This window comes from Aspergillus wentii (assembly GCF_001890725.1).
Source record: "Aspergillus wentii DTO 134E9 unplaced genomic scaffold ASPWEscaffold_8, whole genome shotgun sequence".
Classification (NCBI taxonomy): Eukaryota; Fungi; Ascomycota; class Eurotiomycetes; order Eurotiales; family Aspergillaceae; genus Aspergillus; species Aspergillus wentii.
Genome location: NW_024467839.1, coordinates 1,933,791 through 1,953,894, shown reverse-complemented (window position 1 = coordinate 1,953,894; position 20,104 = coordinate 1,933,791). Strand labels below are relative to the sequence as shown.

Below are 20,104 nucleotides of genomic sequence, written 5' to 3'. Positions count from 1 at the left end.
CTCCCATCAACGGTTCGCCCTGCCAGGAACGTTCAGGGCATCTGCTCCTGGATCTCGGGTGACTACGCTGGCTGCGTGATGCTTTGGCTGTCATTGTTGTAAATTCTTTCGCGTCGCGCGCTGTCTTGTCAATATGTACGTCAAGCAAATTATCATCCAAGGCTTTAAAAGGTATGTTGCCTAATCTTGGAAGGGCCAATCGCTACTGTGGGCTTCAGCTGATTCTGTTTAATCTCATAGCTACAAAGATCAGACGGTTATCGAACCGTTCTCTCCCAAGCACAATGTGATTGTCGGTCGCAATGGTTCCGGCAAAAGTAACTTCTTCGCCGCTATTCGGTTCGTCCTCAGTGATGCCTATACTCATATGGGTAGGGAGGAGCGACAGGCTCTACTACACGTATGTCGTTCCCTTGTTCTCGTCGCCTCGGTTGTTGGCTTGCTTACAATGAACAGGAAGGGTCTGGCTCCGCAGTCATGTCGGCTTACGTCGAGATCATCTTCGATAACTCCGACGACCGATTTCCCACAGGGAAGCCCGAGGTGGTGCTTCGTCGAACGATCGGTTTGAAGAAAGATGAATATACCCTTGATCGCAAAAACGCGACAAAGAATGACGTGATGAATCTGCTCGAGTCCGCCGGTTTCTCGCGATCGAACCCTTACTACATTGTTCCCCAGGGTCGAGTTACGGCTTTGACTAACATGAAAGACTCTGAACGTTTGAACCTTCTCAAAGAAGTCGCAGGAACCCAGGTGTACGAAGCGCGCCGTGCGGAATCCTTGAAAATCATGCACGAGACCAACAGCAAGCGAGCGAAAATCGACGAGCTTCTGGACTTCATTAACGAACGACTTGCCGAGCTGGAGGAAGAGAAAGACGAACTTCGAAACTATCAAGACAAGGACAAGGAAAGAAGATGCTTGGAATATACTATTTATTCTCGCGAGCAACAGGAAATTGCTGGTGTTCTCGACAGCCTTGAAGAGCAGAGGCAAACCGGCGTCGAAGATACAGACATGAACCGTGACCGCTTCATTCAGGGTGAGAAGGATATGGCTCAGATTGACGCAGAAATCGCGGAGTGCAAGCAGCAGATCGAGTTCCTGAAAGTGGACAAATCTCAACTGGAAGATGAACGCCGTGAAGCCTCGAAAGCTCTTGCGCAGGTCGAACTGCAAGCCAAATCGCTCTCTGACAACCAAGTTGCTGCGCAGTCATTGAAGGCGCGTCGGGACGAAGATTTGCAATCCGTTCAGGCTGCAATTCAAGAGCGTGAAAGCGAACTCCAGGAACTCATTCCTCGCTTCAACTCTGCTAAGGACCATGAAGACAATGTTAAGGCGCAGCTCAATGAAGCTGAGACATCACGCCAACGACTATACGCCAAGCAGGGCCGAAATTCACGATTCAGGAATAAGTCGGAGCGGGACAAGTGGCTCAACGCGGAAATCAAGGAAAACTACAACTCTGTCTCGACAGTTCAGGGGGTGATGTCGCAAACCCAGGAGGATATCAAGGAACTTGAGAGTGATATCGCGTCACTGGAGCCGGAAACTGAACGTATTCGCAACCAAATCGACGGCAGAGGAGACACGATCCACTCAGTGGAGGAACAGGTCCAATCTGCAAAGGACGAGAGAGACCGATTAATGGACCAGAGAAAGTACGTTTATCCCTTAGCTTCTTGTACAAAGGGCGCAAACTAATTCTCTTATAGAGAACTTTGGAGAGAAGAGGCAAAACTTGATTCTGTGCTCTCAAATGCCTCTCAGGAAGTCGATCGAGCAGATCGCAACCTTTCACACATGATGGATCACAACACGAGTCGCGGAATTGCTGCTGTCCGTAGGATTAAGCGCCAGCACAACCTCGAAGGTGTATATGGGACGATGGCCGAATTGTTTGAAGTGAATGATCGATACCGAACTGCTGTCGAAGTTACGGCAGGCCAGAGTCTGTTCCACTACATTGTCGACACGGATGAAACCGCTACCAAGGTTTTGGAGATCTTGCAAAGCGAGAAGGCCGGGAGAGTTACATTCATGCCTTTGAACAGATTGAGAAACAGGCCCACCAATATGCCCAGGGCAAGTGACACGATTCCCATGATTGACAAGTTGCAGTTTGACCCTGCCTATGAAAGAGCGTTCCAACATGTGTTTGGCAAAACTATCATTTGTCCGAACTTGCAGGTTGCATCTCAGTATGCACGCAGTCATGGTGTCAATGCTATCACCCCTGAGGGTGATCGATCTGATAAGAGAGGTGCCCTTACCGGTGGTTTCCATGATTCTCGGTCATCCCGTCTTGACGCAGTCAAGAACTTGGCAAAGTGGAGGGATGAGCATGAAACCAAAAAGAACCGTGGGTCGGAAATCCGGAAAGAACTTGAAAAGCTGGATCAAGTCATCACTAGAGCTGTTGGTGAGCTGCAGAAGCTTGAGCAACAGAGACAGCAAGTACAGAATAGTAGCGGGCCACTGCGACAGGAGTTGAGGAGCAAGCGCGACCTCCTTCAGAAGAAGAATGACAACCTTGATGCTAAACGGCGAGCTCTGCGGAACATTGAGACAAACTTGGCTGCTCTGAGCGACCAGATCAAATCTTTCGAAGCCGAATTGAGTTCGCCCTTCCAGAAAGCCCTCAGCAGTGAAGAAGAAGCACGCCTAGAGTCTCTCAGTGGTGAAGTCCAGGAACTTCGAAAACAATACCAAGAACTCTCTGGCCAACGCAGCGAGTTGGAGGCCCGGAAATCAATCCTTGAGGTCGAGCTTCGAGAAAACCTCAACCCGCGTCTTGACCAACTTGTCGGCCAGGATCTCGATATGGCGGATGATGACTCGCAAGGCAACTTGAAGGAGACACAGCGTGAAATGAAACGCCTCAGCAAGAGCTTAGAAAAGCTCGGTCAGCGTCTCCAACAGGTTGACGATTCAATTGAGCAAGGCAACGCCCAGGTGGCTGAGCTGCAGCAAAAGAATGCAGACACTCGACGAGAATTGGAGGATCTGGCGAAGTCGATCGAGAAGCATCAACGTCGCATGGAGAAGAGCATGCAGAAGAAGGCTGCCTTGACAAAGCAGGCTGCTGAATGTGCTGCTAACATCCGTGACTTGGGAGTTCTCCCAGACGAGGCTTTCACCCGGTACAAGAATGCCGACTCCAACACAGTTGTCAAGAAGTTGCATAAGACCAACGAATCCCTCAAAAAATACTCGCATGTCAACAAGAAGGCGTTCGAACAATACAACAGCTTCACGAAGCAACGCGAAACCCTCACCACGCGACGAGAGGAACTGGATGCGTCTCAGAAATCGATCGACGACCTCATTAGTGTGCTTGACCAGAGAAAAGACGAAGCTATCGAACGAACGTTCAAGCAGGTGTCCCGCGAATTCCACAATGTTTTCGAAAAGCTCGTACCAGCAGGCCGTGGACGTCTGATCATCCAACGAAAGACCGACCGTGCTCTTCGACAGGATGACGAGCTCGATTCAGATGATGAACAAGCCCGGGAGAGCGTGGAGAACTACATCGGTGTTGGTATCAGCGTGAGCTTCAACAGTAAACATGATGACCAGCAGCGCATCCAACAGCTAAGTGGTGGACAGAAGAGTAAGAACTGCGTTCCATTTTTTCCATGGATTACTTACTGATGATTTTTGAACAGGTCTTTGCGCCCTTGCCTTGGTCTTTGCAATCCAGGCGTGTGATCCAGCACCATTCTACCTCTTCGATGAAATCGATGCCAACCTCGACGCGCAGTACCGAACCGCTGTGGCACAGATGCTCAAATCCATTTCAGATGCGACCAACGGACAGTTCATCTGTACCACCTTCCGTCCAGAGATGCTACATGTAGCCGAGAAGTGCTACGGAGTCAGCTTCCGACAGAAGGCCAGTACGATTGATGTCGTGTCGAGAGAAGAAGCACTTAAGTTTGTTGAAGAGCAGAAGTCATAGATACGAGTTCTCGCCTAATTGAAAGAGAGGCGACGGTTGCTGGGTGGAACTGTACACACCTTTTTTACTCGGTTTGCTTGGATGGGGCGGGATAGCAGGCGTATTCATGATGGATGATTTCTGCAATTGATGTTATTCTTTGCGTGTGCTTAACGATCACCCTGTCGGAGTGCCCCTTTTATGTTTTTGCTTGTATGTACTCTAAATCGTTTTATAATTGCACTGGGGCTGTTTTGTTCAAGATTCCCAATGCCATGTCTATATGCCCGAATAAATGGTTCTTTTATTTCATTATGCAAAATAGTCTTCAAGAGTTCGGTCTATGCAGTAGTATCTATATAGTAATATGCCAGCCATGTAATGCTCATCAAGTTCATATATCATGAAGACCGAGGCCAGAGTCATAATATCAATTCTTGGGAGGACTTTCGCCCGTCCACTCGTAAATGATTTCATTTGGCACATCTCTGACCAAAATGTGAGCATGATCTAGGGCCCTCACGCTTTGCAGAGCTGTCCAGTTCTTAAACCAAAGGACATGCTCCTGTGGATCTTGGAATATCTCAGGCTCCTTTGCTAGACGGTTCACAAACGTCCTCTGGATAAAACCCTCGATCAACGAGCGAGATTCATCTGTCATATCGCCATCACCATCCTCTTTCACAGGGATTGGGGTGCGAGACCAGACAACAAGATGCGTGATACCCGGTGCCATGCCGTAGGGCCAGTCATTGTGTAGGATCTTGTAGTCCGAGGGATCGGCAAAGGGGATCGGGTTTTTGAACGGCAAGACGGCGCCGCTGTCGGCGATTGCGCTTGGGTTCCCCGGTAAATGCCACTGCAGGCGGACCTGACAGATAAAATTCATGATGGAACCAAATTGGCGCTTTGTTTCGCTTGACCAGGCCAGATATCGGGCTAGGTCGGATGGTTTCCGCTTGAGAGCTCCGAGATCATTCCGGGCTGCATGCGGGGAAGAGAAAAGACACAGAATTGAAGGTTAGAATAAAAAAAAAGAAAAAGAAAAAAGAAAATGCACAACCGCAGGGGAGTGCGGGGAGAGAGGATGATGATGAGGGGAACGAAGGATGGTGGGATCAGAGGGATGAGGGCATACCGATGATGCCTTTGAGATCCTCCCAGTCATGGCTGACATACTCCTCGTCGGTCATGGACAGAAGCTGCCGGTCCAGAGGGGTGAGGTTGAAGGCCGGCTGATCAGAAGACATGATATGTTAAAAGAAGCAATATTCCGCGATAGAAAGCGAGTGTAGATACTGTAACGAGGCGTGGTTTACCCCAGGAAAACAACACCCCAACGGGTCTGCGAATCCGCGGTTTTTTTCCTCTTTTTGGGGCGGAAGGGCAACTCCCGCGGCTGGCGTCGATCGATTAAATGCAGAAATAATCCCGCCGTTTCTCACCTTTCGTTCTTCTTCTTCCTCTTCTTCTCTTCCACGCTCTCCCTGCTTCTCTACTTTCTTTTCCTTTCTTTCGCTCTTCTTCTGCTGGAGCGCCTGTCAAGATGAGGTTGGTTTTCCCTCTTGCTTTCGTGTTATCTCGCCTTATCTCTGTGTCTCCAATTGCTAACATTTCTCAACAAAACAGCGCCTTCTCCTCCGAGAACATCAATGGGGTCTATATCCCCTCGGCCCTTCTGATTTTCGGTACTTTCATCGTGAAGCAGGAATGGGTTCCTTTCGCAGTGGCGGTGGCTGCTGTTTTGGCCGGAGTGAAGCTTTTCACCGGCTCCAGCAACAGTGCGTAGAGCCCAGCTTCCCCTTTTCACATGTGCACATGTGCTATGTACCGACACCGAAGCTAATTCCCTGCAGAGCCCAGAAAGGTTCTCAACCCAACGGACTTCCAGTACTTCGTGTTGAAGGAGAAGAATGATATCTCTCACAACGTGACCATTTACCGTTTCGCCCTGCCCCAGCCCACTGACATCTTGGGTCTGCCGATCGGTCAACACATTTCCCTCGCCGCCACCATTGACGGCCAGCAGAAGGAGGTCGTTCGCTCCTACACTCCCATCTCCTCCGACAATGAGGCCGGTTACTTCGATCTCCTCATCAAGGCCTACCCTCAGGGTAACATCTCTCAGTACCTGACTGGTTTGCGACCCGGCCAGACCATGAAGGTGCGCGGTCCCAAGGGCGCCATGGTCTACACCCCCAACATGTGCCGTCGCATTGGTATGATTGCCGGAGGTACTGGTATCACCCCCATGCTGCAGATCATCAAGGCTATTATCCGCAACCGTCCCCGCAACGGTGGCAAGGATACCACCCAGGTTGATCTGATCTTCGCCAACGTCAACCCCGATGACATTCTGCTCAAGGACCAGTTGGAGGAGCTCGCCAAGGAAGACGATGGATTCAACCTTTACTACGTGCTTAACAACCCCCCTGAGGGCTGGACTGGTGGTGTCGGATTTGTGACCGCGGATATGATCAAGGTTGGTTCTTTTTATGAATCATCTTTCTGATTCAAATTGCTAACGGTGTAATAGGAACGCCTCCCTGCCCCTGCCAACGACATCAAGATCCTCCTTTGTGGTCCTCCTCCCATGGTCTCTGCCATGAAGAAGGCCACCGAGGGTCTCGGATACACCAAGGCCCGCCCCGTCAGCAAGCTCGAGGACCAGGTCTTCTGCTTCTAATTTTGCGGAAAGCTTGCCTTGGGTTGTTTTATGCGAGGATTGACAGTCCTCTAATTTTCAATGGCAGCAACCGCTTATAGCAACCTGCCATTCTCTCCGTCTGCGATGCGTGATAACTATTTGATAGATAGAAAAGTTTAGGTGGCCTGGCGCTATAGTCCTCTTTTCATTTTGTGAGAGTGATGAATGTTTATAATTAGACCGGGGACAAGTTTACGATCAGTAACGAGAGCAAGGTCTTTGATCATTAATGCTTAGATTTCAATTTAATCGTGTCTAAGTTATCATGCGGATTTCGTAAATCATCACGGGTGTGTTTCTATCATCCCATCAACCATAGCCAAGAATTTCTGTCGGTATTCCCTAGCCGTCGTTGTGATCGTCATGGGTCCTTGATGGCCGATAACGTTAAACGTCTGGACCATTCCCGTCATAGCCTGCGCATGAAACTTGTGCCTGGCCCAGAAGAAGTCCAACAGCACCAATCTGTATTTCCATTGTCCATCGACAGCAGAGAACCCAACACGCCACGGATCCTTTCTCCCAACGACATCAGGCTGAGATGATGCAGGGAATCGGACAAGGAAAAGAGAGTAGTCGACTGTATTTGCCGACTGGAGAAACTTGGTATCAATCTCCAAGGTTCGCTTCAGGTCCTCGTAATCCGCGCGTCGGAGTCGGATCTTGTCCTCGAATCTGTCGCCAAGACGGTGGATTGTCTCTTCGCTCACCAGCGGTTCCGGTACCAGATCCCGTTCGGGATAGAAGTAATCCACGGGTTTCAGGTCGAAAGTTTCCCATTGCTCGGCGGCGGGGTCTTCATCCTTCCCGTAAAGCAAGTTTTCCATTATGATGTGGTGAGCGGGGATGAATCGCAGGAGGCCCCCGATGGTTTTGTACGGGGCATAGACGTAGTCTGTGATCCAGACTAGCAGGGAGTCGGGATATATACGCATGTGGTCACAGTAGGGACGGAGCAGGTCTTCTCGAAAGAATGAGTGTTCAAAGTGCCGAGGAAGACTTTTGACGAGGAATTTGGAGTTGGAAGTACTAAAGAATGTCTAGAACGTCAGTAGAGTGTATTGTTGTATATTGCAGGACATGGACAAACCGATCCAGAATAACCCAGGTCTCCCATGGGCTTCAAAGGCGAATTTTTGCCCTGAGTCTGAAAAGAGACCTTGTACTCCTCCTCGTCAATCTCCCACGCCTCATGACGTAGTTTCCAGAATACATCCTTCCCATAGCGAAGAAGCCGGATGTAGAAAATACTGAAGAAGGCCAAGAACTGTCCAGTGACTGTCTTTTTGAAGGTCTCGGAGTCGCGAAAGAGCGCAGACTGAATAGATTTGGTCAGAGCAGACTGACGACGATTGCTACCCATCTTCACGTATATGAATGAATGGTAGAGGTAACAGCCCCATCTTCTAATTTAACAGACACGCCTTGCTGTTGCGCATGTTCACCAAGTTGTTGATAGTTGCTGAGCGGTGACGTCAAGGCTACGATCGCCGTATCAGGCATGTAGGGCTAGGGTGCGTAACATCATGTGACAGTACTTCTCACCGCCCTGGCAGTATCCAGAATTGCCGGTTTGAGCCAAAGAAACCCAAGAAAAAAAAAGTTCCCCTCCATTGAAGGCCTGCGATTCCCCTCCGTCTTATGGGTCGCTCTCTGGTAAGCGGGGCCCGGCGATTTTCGAGCGCCATTTTCCAGCCTCTGCAAACTTGCAGTCCAGCAAACAGTTACTCCTCTCTCTACCGTCGTCCCCGTTCGCATCTGCATTTTATTCCTCGCTCCCCTCCCTTCTCCCCTCGTCGCTTTGGTTCCAAAGCATCTTTATACGCGGCCATGGCATCCGATCTCCCTGTCGCTGTGGAGGGGCTGACCCTCCATACCACCTCCGAAACGTCCAAGTTCCCCAACTGCTTCCCCTCCCTGAACCCCGTCGATATCTACAGAGAGCACATCGCAGAGAAGCTGGGCGAGGCGACCGGTATCGACTCTGAGAAGATCTACACCCGATTGCAATGGACAAACACTTTGGACAAGGGTGACCTTGTGTTGCCGGTATGCGACAACAAAATATGAGTCATGTGTTTTGCTTCGTGAGGACTAATACCAACTGTGATGGTGTATAGGTTGCGGCTTTGCAAATAAAAAAGAAGCCTCAGGAGCTTTCCAAGGAACTTGCTGAGAAGTTCCCCGAGTCCGACCTTGTCCAGCCCCCCAACGCCGACGGCCCTCATCTCCAATTCTTCTTCAAGCCTGGACCCTTGAACAAGACTGTCATCGACCGCATTCTGAAGGACAAGGCCACCTATGGTACCAACGGTAACCAGGGTCTGCGGGACCCCAAGGACCCCTCCAAGGGCCAGAAGAAGTTGATTGTTGAGTTCTCGTCGCCCAACATCGCCAAGCCATTCCACGCTGGTCACTTGAGAAGTACCATCATTGGAGGTTTCCTGGCCAACCTGCACACTGTCATGGGATGGGATGTCACCAAGATGAACTACCTTGGTGACTGGGGTAAGCAGTATGGTCTGCTCGCCAACGGTTTCAAGCACTTCGGTAACGAGGAGGAGCTCACCAAGGACCCCATCAACCACCTGTTCGATGTCTACGTCAAGATCAACAACATCCTCTCCGAGCAGGACGGCCCTATCAAGGAGCTGAAGGAGCAGATCAAGGCCAAGAAGGAGAAGAGCGAGGATGTTTCCGAGCTGGAGAAGGAGTTGGAGAAGCTTGTGGACGTCAGTGAGGACGAGAAGGCCCGCCGCTACTTCAAGAGCATGGAAGACGGTGACGAATCTGCCCTTGCTCTCTGGACCCGCTTCCGTGACCTCAGTATCCAAAAGTACAAGCAAACATATGCCCGTCTTAACATTGATTTCGATGTCTACTCTGGAGAGTCGCAGATCAAGAACGAGAGCATGACTTCTGCCTATGAGACCATGGAGAAGGCCGGTGTCTCTGAGAAGTCCGAGGGTGCCGTGATTGTCGACTTCACCAAGCACAACGCCAAGAAGCTCGGAAAGGCCATCATCATCCGCAAGGACGGCACTCCCCTCTACCTGACCCGTGACATCGGTGCTATCTTGGAGCGTGAAGAGGAGTTCCACTTTGACAAGATGATGTATGTCGTTGCTGCTCAGCAGGATCTTCATTTGGCTCAGCTGTTCAAGATCACCGAGTTGATGGGCTACAAGGACCTCGCTAGCCGCTGCCAGCACATCAACTTCGGTATGGTCCGCGGTATGAGCACCCGTAAGGGTACCGTCAAGTTCTTGGACGACATCCTGCGGGATGTCCGTGACAAGATGCACGAGGTTATGAAGAAGAACACCGAGAAGTACGAGCAGGTTGAGAACCCTGAGCAGGTTGCCGACATTCTGGGTATTACCTCCGTTATGGTGCAAGATATGACTGGAAAGCGGTATGTATTTCTTTTTTTTGTTTGCGGTGTATCGAACTAACGTTTGTTTTAGTGTCAACGGATATGACTTCAACCTGGAAGCCATGACTTCGTTCGAGGGTGACACTGGCCCGTACTTGCAATACGCTCACGCCCGTCTCTGCTCTATCATCCGTAAATCGGGACTGGACGTGTCTACCTTGGACAGCGCTGACTTGACCCTGCTGTCCGAGACTCACGCTGCCAACCTTGTCCGTCTTCTGTCGCAGTGGCCTGACGTCTTGTTGAACACCACCAAGACTCTGGAGCCTACCACCATCATCACCTACCTGTTCCGCATGACTCACATTCTGAGCTCCAGCTACGATGTGCTCAAGGTTATTGGTAGCGAGCCTGAGGTGAAGAAGGCCCGTATGGCCCTGTACGAGTCTGCCAGACAGGTCTTGAACAACGGAATGAGGGTGCTGGGTCTCAGCCCCGTTGAGCGGTATGTTCTTTCTTTTTTCTATAATTGACAAGTATACTAACTATTCTGCAGTATGTAATTGGAAGCGACAAAAAATCATGATGTTTATTTCGAATACCAACAATGTTGACTGCTTAATCTGTTCTATGGGATATGGCAGTATAGTATAAAAATTAGAAGTTCAATAAAAAATACCCAAATTCCAAGTAACTGTCCATGTAGAATTCCAACTGTATCATCCAGTGCATATACCAGTCCAGTGCGTAAGCCGCCACTCTTGAACACGACGACCAAACCAGCCACTTCTGCACGAAGCAGCAAACTATAAACCAGCTAGTGATACGCTACAATATTAGCCGATGTCCATCAAGGCAGATCAAGCGAAGGATCTCGACTAGTCCTGGCGTTGAGGGGTTCGTTCTCCATAATTGCTTTTTCTGATGCGGTGAAAATTGACGCTGATAAGCTGTCGACTATAGTGGTCTTATTTGGGAAAAGCGCGGTGCGTGGTCGGAAGCCCCACTTTAGTATATACTTGATACTAGAAGCCAATCATATTGTTTAAATCGAAGCAGTTCTCTATCATTATGAAAAGTGCAAATATCAAGAAACCAAAAGGGTCTAAGTGGTTACAGTTGTTTCTCTATTTGAGAGTAATAAAAAGGACGCCCAAGTCCAGGATTCGAACCAAAGAGCTGCGGACTCAGGCATACACAGTATGTACACCTGAGGGTGATCTCGCTGTGTATCCACTTACACAAACCCGGGCTTCATTGACCCACTTATTTTGAAGTTGGTTCATGAAGGAGAAAAGCAAAGATCTGGTCTGCTAAATGCAAAGAATGGTGCTGGTAAGACTGATATGGTGGGATAGATAGCGTTGAGGCAGAAGAATGAGGGATGATTACCTAGGTACCTGTGTTCTATCCTCTGACGCAGCAAAATCGTCAGCATTCAGGCTAAAGCGTGCTGTCCACTTCCAATTTCATAAAACATTCGGAAGAAAGAGAAAGAGAACAGATGGGCAGCCGATGACAGAACAAAAAAAAAAAAAAATAGAAAGTACATAGGTAGGAGGGATAAGCTTGATTTATATACAGTGGGTCTGCCCTACCAGGTAGTGTTCCCCTAAGCCACACGTGATTGGATGTGAAAAAGCCACAGATTCTTATCCAAAAACCACGCATAATCTGGTCTTTCCATCGCCACCCATATTCCAACAATCTCTCGTCCGATAATAATAAAATCAGAAATTTAAAGACCGAGCTGAACCAGAAGTCAGATCCATCAACCGGCGTCTATGAAGTATAAACTAGTCGGCGTTGAAAAATGTGTCACTCGGGGACCTTTTATTCAGCGGGCTTTAGGGCTCAAAGGAACTGAAGCCCGTGCCCGAGTCGGGGTCTAGATAGTCGATCCTGGAGAAATGCCAATGCAAGGCTGTGGTTCCCGTTCATGACTGGCGGGGACTCGCTTTTGCTTAGCTCTCAGCTTTTGTGGTGGCTAGTTAATTAATTTAAATGCAGTTGGGAGTGAAATAATTTATTATAAATAAGACAGATTCCTGTGGATTTTATTTTCATCTTGTGCAAGAGTTACTCGTCGGAAGTACATAGCCAAGTCAACACCCACCATGAACAAAACATCCATGAATGGCCTCGATGGCCCAGACTTGGAAAGCAATGAAAGTAACCACTTTCTCGCAAATGAGACTGTTAAGAATTTCGCCTGGGATGGGTTAACGGTCACCGTCAAGGATCGTCAGACGAAGGAGCCGCGGAATCTGATTGATGGTATTAGTGGGAGTGTTGAACAAGGTGTGTTACATCTTTACAATCACACATGGTTACTACCTTAGAATAGTTACTTGAGCAGAGAATTGACAGCATGCAGGGGAACTGGTCGCGTTGATGGGCCCATCAGGTTGCGGAAAGACCACACTGTTAAACGTTCTTGCCCGCCGTGCTGCTGCGTCTGGGGCGAGAGAGAGCGGAGAATGTTATGTGAATGGAGGAAATATGAACACAGATGCCTTCGAGCGCATCACCTCTTATGTCGAGCAGGAAGATGCGCTGATCGGATCGTTGACGGTGCGGGAGACGCTCAAGTTTGCGGCCGATCTTTCTTTGCCAAGGTGTGTTTTCAGTACAGATAGTATATTGAGGTTGAGGGAGCTAACAGGTCAGATCCGTTTCTAAATCGCAAAAGCGCGATCGTGTTCAGACTCTGCTCGAGGCATTCGGGATTCAGAAACAGGCGTCGACGTTGGTGGGAACGCCTATACGCAAGGGGATCAGTGGAGGACAGAAGAGAAGAGTCAGCATGGCCAGTCAGTTGATTACTTGTCCGAAGATATTGTTTCTGGATGAGCCAACGAGTGGACTGGACTCGACGGCGAGTTTTGAGGTGATTTCGTATGTGAAGAAGTTGGCGAAAAGCAATGGGGTAAGTGCAGATGGATGAGAAAGTGAGCAATGCTAACGAGGATAGCTCATCATCATCGCGAGTATCCATCAACCATCTACATCGACCTTTCAGCTATTTGATAAACTGCTTCTTCTGTCTGGGGGCAAGACGTGCTATTTTGGCTCTGTTGGTGAAGTGCCATCGTACTTTGACCAGATTGGCCATCCTCTGCCGGCGCATACAAACCCGGCTGAATTCATCCTCGACATTGCCAGCTCTGATTTTACGGGCGATAAGGATTCGGCAGAAGACAGAGTGCAGAAAATCCAGTCTGCATGGACTCATTCGACCGAGTCTGAGACGTGGAAGCGACAGATCTCGAGTCGGATTGAAGCATCAGAGAAGGCGAGCATCTCGGTGGACGAGCTCAGTCGACCAAACATGGTGAGCATCACAGCGTCTCTACTCCATCGCTTGTTTATCAAGAGTTATCGTGATGTGGTGGCATATGGGATTCGCATTATTATGTATCTTGGTATGTATCCAGTCTATCTTATAAGAAGCTATACTAATGGACAGGGTTGGCGATTATGATGGGCACTGTATGGCTGCGTCTGCATTCCGACCAAGAGTACATCCAGCCATTCATCAATGCGATTGTAGGTCTTCTTACTTCCATATCAAACACTGCTAATATAACGTGGTAGTTCTTCGGATCGGCCTTTTTATCCTTCATGGCAGTGGCATATGTCCCTGCTTTCCTGGAAGATAGGGCCACATTCATCAAAGAACGCGCCAACGGACTCTACGGAGCGACGCCATTCATCGTGGCCAACTTTCTCATCGGCCTTCCCTTTCTCTGTATGTGACTCACCTGTCCAGGGAACGTTGGGTACTAACATCACAGTCCTGATCTCCATTCTCTTCTCCATCATCTCCTACTGGCTTAGCAACTTCCGCGCCGACGCAACCGCCTTCTTCACCTGGGTAATGTGGCTCTTCCTCGACCTCCTCGCCGCCGAATCCCTGGTGGTGTTTGTCTCCTCCATCTTCCCTAACTTCGTCATCTCCCTGGCCCTCGTCGCCTTTGCCAACGGCCTCTGGATGAGCGTCGGTGGCTTCCTTGTCCCCACCACCATCCTCAATCCCTTCTGGAAATACGTCTTTTCCTATATCGATTATCAGGCATACGTTTTTCAGGGGATGATGGTGAACGAGTTTGCAAACCGGAATTACACCTGCGGTGATGGGTGCCACTGCATGTACCAGACGGATTTGGCGGAGCAGTGTCAGATTCGCGGGACGGGGGTACTGGAGCAATATGGGTATGCGACTGGAAGAACGGGCAAGTGGGTGGGGATTCTGATTGGGATTATTGCTGTTTATCGGTTTTTTGGGTGGATTGCGTTGGTTTTGAGGAGGACTTGACTGGAGCACATACATACCTAGTACATCGTACATGCTGTGAGTATGTATGAGGTCATTGACTACTACACTAATAATATAATACATAACAACTCAGCTAGAATAGCGGTGTGATTGAAGATAATATAAATATTATAGACAGAGTACAGAATAATCTAGGCAGATAGAGTAAGAATATGACCGAACAAACTCTGTACCTGCTTACAGCCCACATTCGACCTGTAGAATATGATAAAGTTGAAAACGCCATCAGTGAGATGACGATCAACAAACCAGTGGAGCACGACAAAATATGACACAGTACAGTGCCAGACAGTCTGGATACCCGCCACAGTGGATAGAAGTTAGGTACCTAACCAGTCGAACTGAGGATGCATTAGGGCGATAATTTCTTTTGGTGATCATGAGTCATTGATAGGTATTAATTAGACGTTTTATAACATATCGATGGAGTTTGACCGACTATATTATGGATATTCCTTCATCCTCCAATCCTACAAACTCCATCTTTCCGGTCGCTACTCCGACTGCCTATTCAGCATTCCGGAGAAGAGATCGGAATATGGATTGATGAAAGTCATATGTCATAGAAGTGACGATATTTCTGTCTCATTTGAAATTAAATGAAAATATACTAATTCTAGCGCCCTTCCAAGTCTTCCATGCCGTTTTTTGGTTCCACTCGGATTCACCCATGGTTTGTGCTCGCGGATAGTCCCACTAGCATTATCTATATATCTATATTTATTTACTATACTTGAGTATATACAGAGTAGAATATATAAGAGCACATACTCTATATATCTACTATGGCGATGAAGATTTCCAGAATACTCCATGCACTAGAAGTGAGTTATTTTCTTGCCTGCAGGAGATGCCGCGGTGGAGGCGATCATTGGGCCGCAATCGATTGGTTTCGTTTCGTTTGGGCTTTTGGGCAGCGATAGAGAATTATTCCGTGAATATTAAATGTGATTATTGGAATTAGAATATTCAGTCTAAAAAACATTCTGAAGAAGGAATTATTATCCTATTCTATTAATACTGAGGAGCGGAATCTTATTGATAGTTGAGATTGAGAGCTGATGTGTGATTACGGCTCAGCCATGATAGAGATCATACATAATCCATAAGCTCAATATATCAATAGATCAGTAAGAACATTATATGAATGTGAATATCAAGAAAAACAAATATCAGAATCAGAATCAGAATCGAATATTGAGGACAATGTCTATATATCACCTTTTCTCTGACAATTTCTAGCGCAGATCAGGCATCATCTCTCCCCACCTTGTCCGACTGTAACTATCGCGACACCACCATCCGTAATCACCTGTATTATTGTTTTCCTTCTTTTCTTTTTTCCTGCTCTGTTTCCCTCTCGCTAAATCTCTTCTTACTGGTCTGTTCCAGTAAATTTCTATCAATCCGTGCCGGTTGCCCCTCTCTGCCCTCTCGCCTCCGTTTCTTCGCGATCTTGTGCTCCGACGCCTCTTTTTTTCCCCCTTCGGTTTTTCTTTTCTTCTCAACAACACCAAAAAAAAAACAACTTAAGAGTCCCGCTCGTCCTCGCATCTGCGCGTGCCTCTGCCTTGCATTTCCTCGACGTATCTTTTCGTCCCCTCTTTCTGTTTTATCCTCCGTCTCGCCATCCCTCCATTGGATCTGTTTCTTCCCCTCTCCTCCTATCTCTTCGTCTCCCATCTCCACAACCCCACCTCCGTCCTGTCTGTCGTCAGGCCCAGATCACAAACACCCAACCGCCGCCGGTTACACCCTTTGTCTGCATTCGCGAACTGCAGCCCGTCGACTTTTTTTGTCTCTCCTAAATTCTCCTCCTCCACTCACCGTCTGCCAGACCAGCAGTCTGCAGCTGTAGCAGCAAGCACTACTCCGGCTTGTTGACCCACGGCCCTTTGGCGCACACACTGTCTCTCGCACACACACTTTCTCTCCCTCTCGCTGCTCTGCTCTCTCTTGGTCTTATCCTACGACCAACCATACCCTCTTCTCGCCTCTCTCAACAAATCATACTCTTGTTCAGACTCTTTTCGATGGAGACATTGCGGCCTTTGGATATCCACTACCGTCTATCCACTGCTCGTCGCTGACACGCATTGATCTAGACGCGCCGTCGTCTGCCATCATCTGAGCGATCTGCAGGTCGTGAATCCGTCTAACACTATTACCACAGAAGTGGATAACAAAAGAGAAAGGGCACAAAAAATTTAATCAAACGAGAAAAAAAAAAGGAAAAAAGAAAAAGAAAAAAATTATTACAGAGAAGAAAAAAAAAAAAAAAAAACCGCCCCCCTGGGCTGAGTCACTCGACAAAAGCAGTAGTGGTGGCTGCTGTCGTCGACTAAGAATAACCCGGAGCCTGTTGGATCACCACGTTTCACGTCATCCACCGGATCTTTCCCAACCCCTCCCTTCCCCTAGGGACCCAACCCGGGCCTTGGCTTTCTCTGGCTCTCTCATGGGAAAAAAAGTCATGTCTGGTAAAGTTCCTCACGCCGCCTTCTGTGAAGAATACGACGAAGACGCAAACGAAATCTTACCCGACACCCGTCTCGTCGCCAACATCAAACCCCAAAAGACGACTGACTTGAGATCTGCCGCTGAGCCCCTGCCCATTGACGGTGCAAGTGATTCTGGTTATTCCAGTCGTACCGCCGCCACCGTCAACAGCACCCAATCTGCGCCGTCGGGCCGGAAGAGCCCTGTCCCTCTTAAGTTGGACACTGCCGCCCTCAAGAGAGCCGACCTTGAGAGGGTTCGATCCAGTCGCAAAGAACAACGAGTAAAGGACCGCACCGCACGTCAAGTGCGTGAGCGTGAGGAAAAGATGCAGGTCGGTTCCTACCCCAGTGGTGGCCATCACCCTTCCATGCAACGCTCGCCGTCGAGACGTGGACGAGAGAGTTCCCATGTTCGTCACTATCCTGGCACCTGTTGGGAGTGTGAACAAGGCCTCTACCACACCTCATCGACACCTGTTGAACCTCGTGCCATCGAATATCCCTACTATGGTTCGCAGTCGGGCCCCGTTCACGACTACCCACCGCCGCCGCCGTCGCCCAGACAAGCCCCGCGATACCCTCCCTCCGTCGTGCACGATGTCCATGTGTCCCACAGCAGCCGTCCTCATGCCCGGGCCAATCGCACCAACACCTACCATGCCAGCGGCAACAACCGTCCACTCAGCTACCACGGTATGATGCCCGGTATGGGAGGGATGATGTACAACCCATCTCCCATGAGTCGGTACGAGCACGGCCCGCCGCTGTCCTCGTCTGCGTACGCCAACCAGTCCTATGGTCCCGCTCCCTACCCCCCGCAGTCGCCCTACTACGCCATGTCGGACTACATGCCTCCCAGTGAGCACCACCAGGAACGGTCGGCCTCTCGACCCCGAGAGCAACCACGGGGGCGGCGGTCCTCTGTCTATGGACCGCCCGTGGTTGACTACGATCCTCCCACGCCGACCTATGAGGATGGGGAACCACTGGACCACGTGACGTCTCGCGACTCTCGACAGCGGATGCCCTCGAACTCGTCCTATGATCGGGAAGAGGACTACTATCGCATGCCCCCGCCGCCGTTGAAGCAAAAGTCGACCCCGCACATCATCCAGAAGAAACGGCCAGACGGACCCAGGAAATCGGCAACCACCAACTCCATCACCTCGGAACGACGCCAGTCCAAGTCCTCGTTTGACATGTCCGAAATCGATGCCGCTCTTCCAGACGAAGGATACCGACGATCCTCGCGGGAAACGATCATTCCCGAGCGAAGCCGCAGCCTGCGAGACTCACGACGCCCCGCCGCTTCGGCTTATCGTGAGTCTTCACGGCCATCGCGGATCGCTATCGAGGGCCCTCGTCGCCGTCGTCAGACGATCTACGATCTGGAAGGTGAAGAGATTGAGGAGAAGTCACGCGAGGCCGAGGAGTACCAGGCTTCCCGGTCGGCCAAGGCAGTGCCGGTCCCCTTGACCGCGGATGCCTTGTACAAGGCCAAGACCTCCCAGCGGGCCGAGAGTGACAGCGGAAGCCAGAAGAGTCGATCGAACAGCAGCCGTGGTAGCGATGCTCGCACCCAGAACGGAAGCGGCGTGGGATCCAAGCCGGAGGACGATAGCAACATTGTCATGACCATGAATGGTGTCACCATGAGCTTCACCCAGGAATCTGTCGGTGGGAAGAAGATCAGCGTTCGGACTGGCGATACTGGCGCAGTTGAGTTGAACATCGAGGGCAAGAAGCCTCAAAAGTATCTAACAGCACGCTCTGATTACACTGGTGGCAGTGCACGCAGAGAGCTGGAAGATATTAGGCGAGTCCGAGATGATCGACGATCTGAGCGTGCCAGTCGCCGGTCTAGCCGATCCACCTACAGCAACCGATTTCTGGAGTAAAGCCTTATGTCATGATGGTTCATTCTCCTCTAGATTTGGTTCTCCCATTTGTTTCCATTCTTCGTGCTTGTTCCCTTTCTTTTCCTTTTCCTCTTCCGCAAAAGCCATTACGTTTTAGCTTCGTCGATCAAGAGAAAAGAGATGCTGCCGGTTACCAAAAAGTTTTGTTGTTCTTGTTACTTCCAGGGTCGGGATCTGTTTTTGGGCGAAACAAAAAAGAAAGAGAGAGAAAGAAAAAGACAAAACTCAAAATGCAAAAGCGTGTGTGATCAAAAGTGTCCTTGTCAGCTGGAAAGACTTTCAAAAGTTGAAAAAAGTGCGATGACGCTGCTGAAAAAACTTCGTCTCTTTGCAAAAATGGGAGGCTTTTTGACTTGATCTTGACTTTTTTTTCTTTCTTCGTTTGATTTGCTATGTTTTTTATTGTCTCGGGATTTTCAACAGAAGGGCGGGTTTCATACGACTCCGACCGATCGCGTCCATCACGGTGACATGATTGTACGATTCTGATGACCTGCAATGACTGATTTTTTATGTTGTTTTTTGCTTTTCTTTCTCTGATGACTGTCTGCAAGCGTTGTGTATAATCTTTCTTCGAATGGCCCCAATTCGTTTCTTCGCCTGCCTGTTTGCTTTGCCTCTTGTCGGTATTGAAGAGATGGGTGGAATCGGCGGAGGAAAGAGATATATACCCTTGGCCTGTTTGCTGTCGCTTTTGTTCATTGTTTTCTTCCTTTTTGCTTCTATTTTTGCAGTTCATGTACCTGATTTCTGACTGCCGAGGCCTTCGACTTTTGTCGTTTGACTCTGTTTGATGATGTGTTTCCCCAACCCCCCCCTCTTTTTTTTTTTTGTTTCCGAGGTCATCGTTTGCCATGTTCATGATCATGTTACCCAAGAGTCTTTTTGCAATTGTACGCCATATTTGTTTTTGTGTCTATGTATTCTGCATAGCAGATTTCTTCTTCTTCTTTTCCCCTGTTGGCTTTTTTGTCTTCATCTGCGAATCTTCGACTTGGCGTGTGCTTCAACAACCCCATTTCGCATATTCCCTTTCTTGTCCTTCGTATCCGGTCGGCCTTGGTTGGGTTTTGATCCTCGACCGAGGCTAGCTGGGTTTTTTTTGCACTGTATCACTTGCATTGGTGTGTTTTTTTGAAGAGGTTTGCGTATTTGATGTTGTCCAATACCCTGATCGATAGTTGCATTTAGTCAATTCAGAAACCTTTAGAATTATCTTCGTTCTTGTAATCATCCACCTTGCATATCTTGACTCTATATCTAGTGCTGTTCTTATCGCGAGATAAGATCTGCGGAGACGCTGACTCAGCGAGTTG

The 20,104-nt window shown here is 49.1% G+C and overlaps 8 protein-coding genes across 8 annotated transcripts; 5 read left to right on the top strand and 3 right to left on the bottom strand.

Annotated features, from left to right (window-relative positions):
• Positions 1-133: 133 nt before the first annotated feature.
• Positions 134-3,967, top strand: ASPWEDRAFT_119813 (chromosome segregation protein SMC; the record flags this gene model as incomplete). Its single annotated transcript, XM_040828941.1, has 5 exons — positions 134-171; positions 241-400; positions 457-1,667; positions 1,722-3,619; positions 3,675-3,967. 5 exons carry the CDS (start codon positions 134-136, stop codon positions 3,965-3,967), a joined length of 3,600 nt encoding a protein of 1,199 aa, XP_040685247.1.
• Positions 3,968-4,232: 265 nt separating this feature from the next.
• ASPWEDRAFT_45532 (GIG1 family protein) lies at positions 4,233-5,165 on the bottom strand. Its single transcript, XM_040836562.1, has 2 exons — positions 5,085-5,165; positions 4,233-4,930 (listed from the first exon to the last, which is right to left on the bottom strand). Exons 1-2 carry the CDS (start codon positions 5,137-5,139, stop codon positions 4,377-4,379), a joined length of 609 nt encoding a protein of 202 aa, XP_040685246.1. The 5' UTR covers positions 5,140-5,165; the 3' UTR covers positions 4,233-4,376.
• Positions 5,165-6,785, top strand: ASPWEDRAFT_696826 (cytochrome b5 reductase family protein). The gene is made up of 4 exons (XM_040839063.1): positions 5,165-5,497; positions 5,576-5,727; positions 5,803-6,428; positions 6,483-6,785. Exons 1-4 carry the CDS (start codon positions 5,493-5,495, stop codon positions 6,630-6,632), a joined length of 933 nt encoding a protein of 310 aa, XP_040685245.1. The 5' UTR covers positions 5,165-5,492; the 3' UTR covers positions 6,633-6,785.
• A 152-nt stretch (positions 6,786-6,937) lies between these two features.
• Positions 6,938-8,104, bottom strand: ASPWEDRAFT_163693 (phosphatidylinositol phosphate kinase family protein; the record flags this gene model as incomplete). Its single annotated transcript, XM_040829853.1, has 2 exons — positions 7,744-8,104; positions 6,938-7,693 (listed from the first exon to the last, which is right to left on the bottom strand). Exons 1-2 carry the CDS (start codon positions 8,014-8,016, stop codon positions 6,938-6,940), a joined length of 1,029 nt encoding a protein of 342 aa, XP_040685244.1. The 5' UTR covers positions 8,017-8,104.
• Positions 8,105-8,334: 230 nt separating this feature from the next.
• On the top strand, positions 8,335-10,727 carry ASPWEDRAFT_45527 (arginine--tRNA ligase). Its single transcript, XM_040836561.1, has 4 exons — positions 8,335-8,702; positions 8,774-10,068; positions 10,121-10,534; positions 10,586-10,727. Exons 1-4 carry the CDS (start codon positions 8,484-8,486, stop codon positions 10,590-10,592), a joined length of 1,935 nt encoding a protein of 644 aa, XP_040685243.1. The 5' UTR covers positions 8,335-8,483; the 3' UTR covers positions 10,593-10,727.
• A 1,434-nt stretch (positions 10,728-12,161) lies between these two features.
• ASPWEDRAFT_118735 (putative ABC transporter) lies at positions 12,162-14,347 on the top strand (the record flags this gene model as incomplete). The annotated part of the gene is made up of 7 exons (XM_040828841.1): positions 12,162-12,330; positions 12,407-12,647; positions 12,700-12,958; positions 13,004-13,454; positions 13,499-13,578; positions 13,627-13,780; positions 13,827-14,347. 7 exons carry the CDS (start codon positions 12,162-12,164, stop codon positions 14,345-14,347), a joined length of 1,875 nt encoding a protein of 624 aa, XP_040685242.1.
• A 2,092-nt stretch (positions 14,348-16,439) lies between these two features.
• Positions 16,440-18,843, top strand: ASPWEDRAFT_696714 (uncharacterized protein). Its single transcript, XM_040839060.1, has one exon. The coding sequence runs from the start codon at positions 16,827-16,829 to the stop codon at positions 18,765-18,767; it is 1,941 nt and encodes a 646-aa protein (XP_040685241.1). The 5' UTR covers positions 16,440-16,826; the 3' UTR covers positions 18,768-18,843.
• ASPWEDRAFT_696727 (uncharacterized protein) lies at positions 18,843-20,046 on the bottom strand. Its single transcript, XM_040839061.1, has one exon. It carries the CDS (start codon positions 19,654-19,656, stop codon positions 18,919-18,921), a length of 738 nt encoding a protein of 245 aa, XP_040685240.1. The 5' UTR covers positions 19,657-20,046; the 3' UTR covers positions 18,843-18,918.
• Positions 20,047-20,104: the final 58 nt, after the last annotated feature.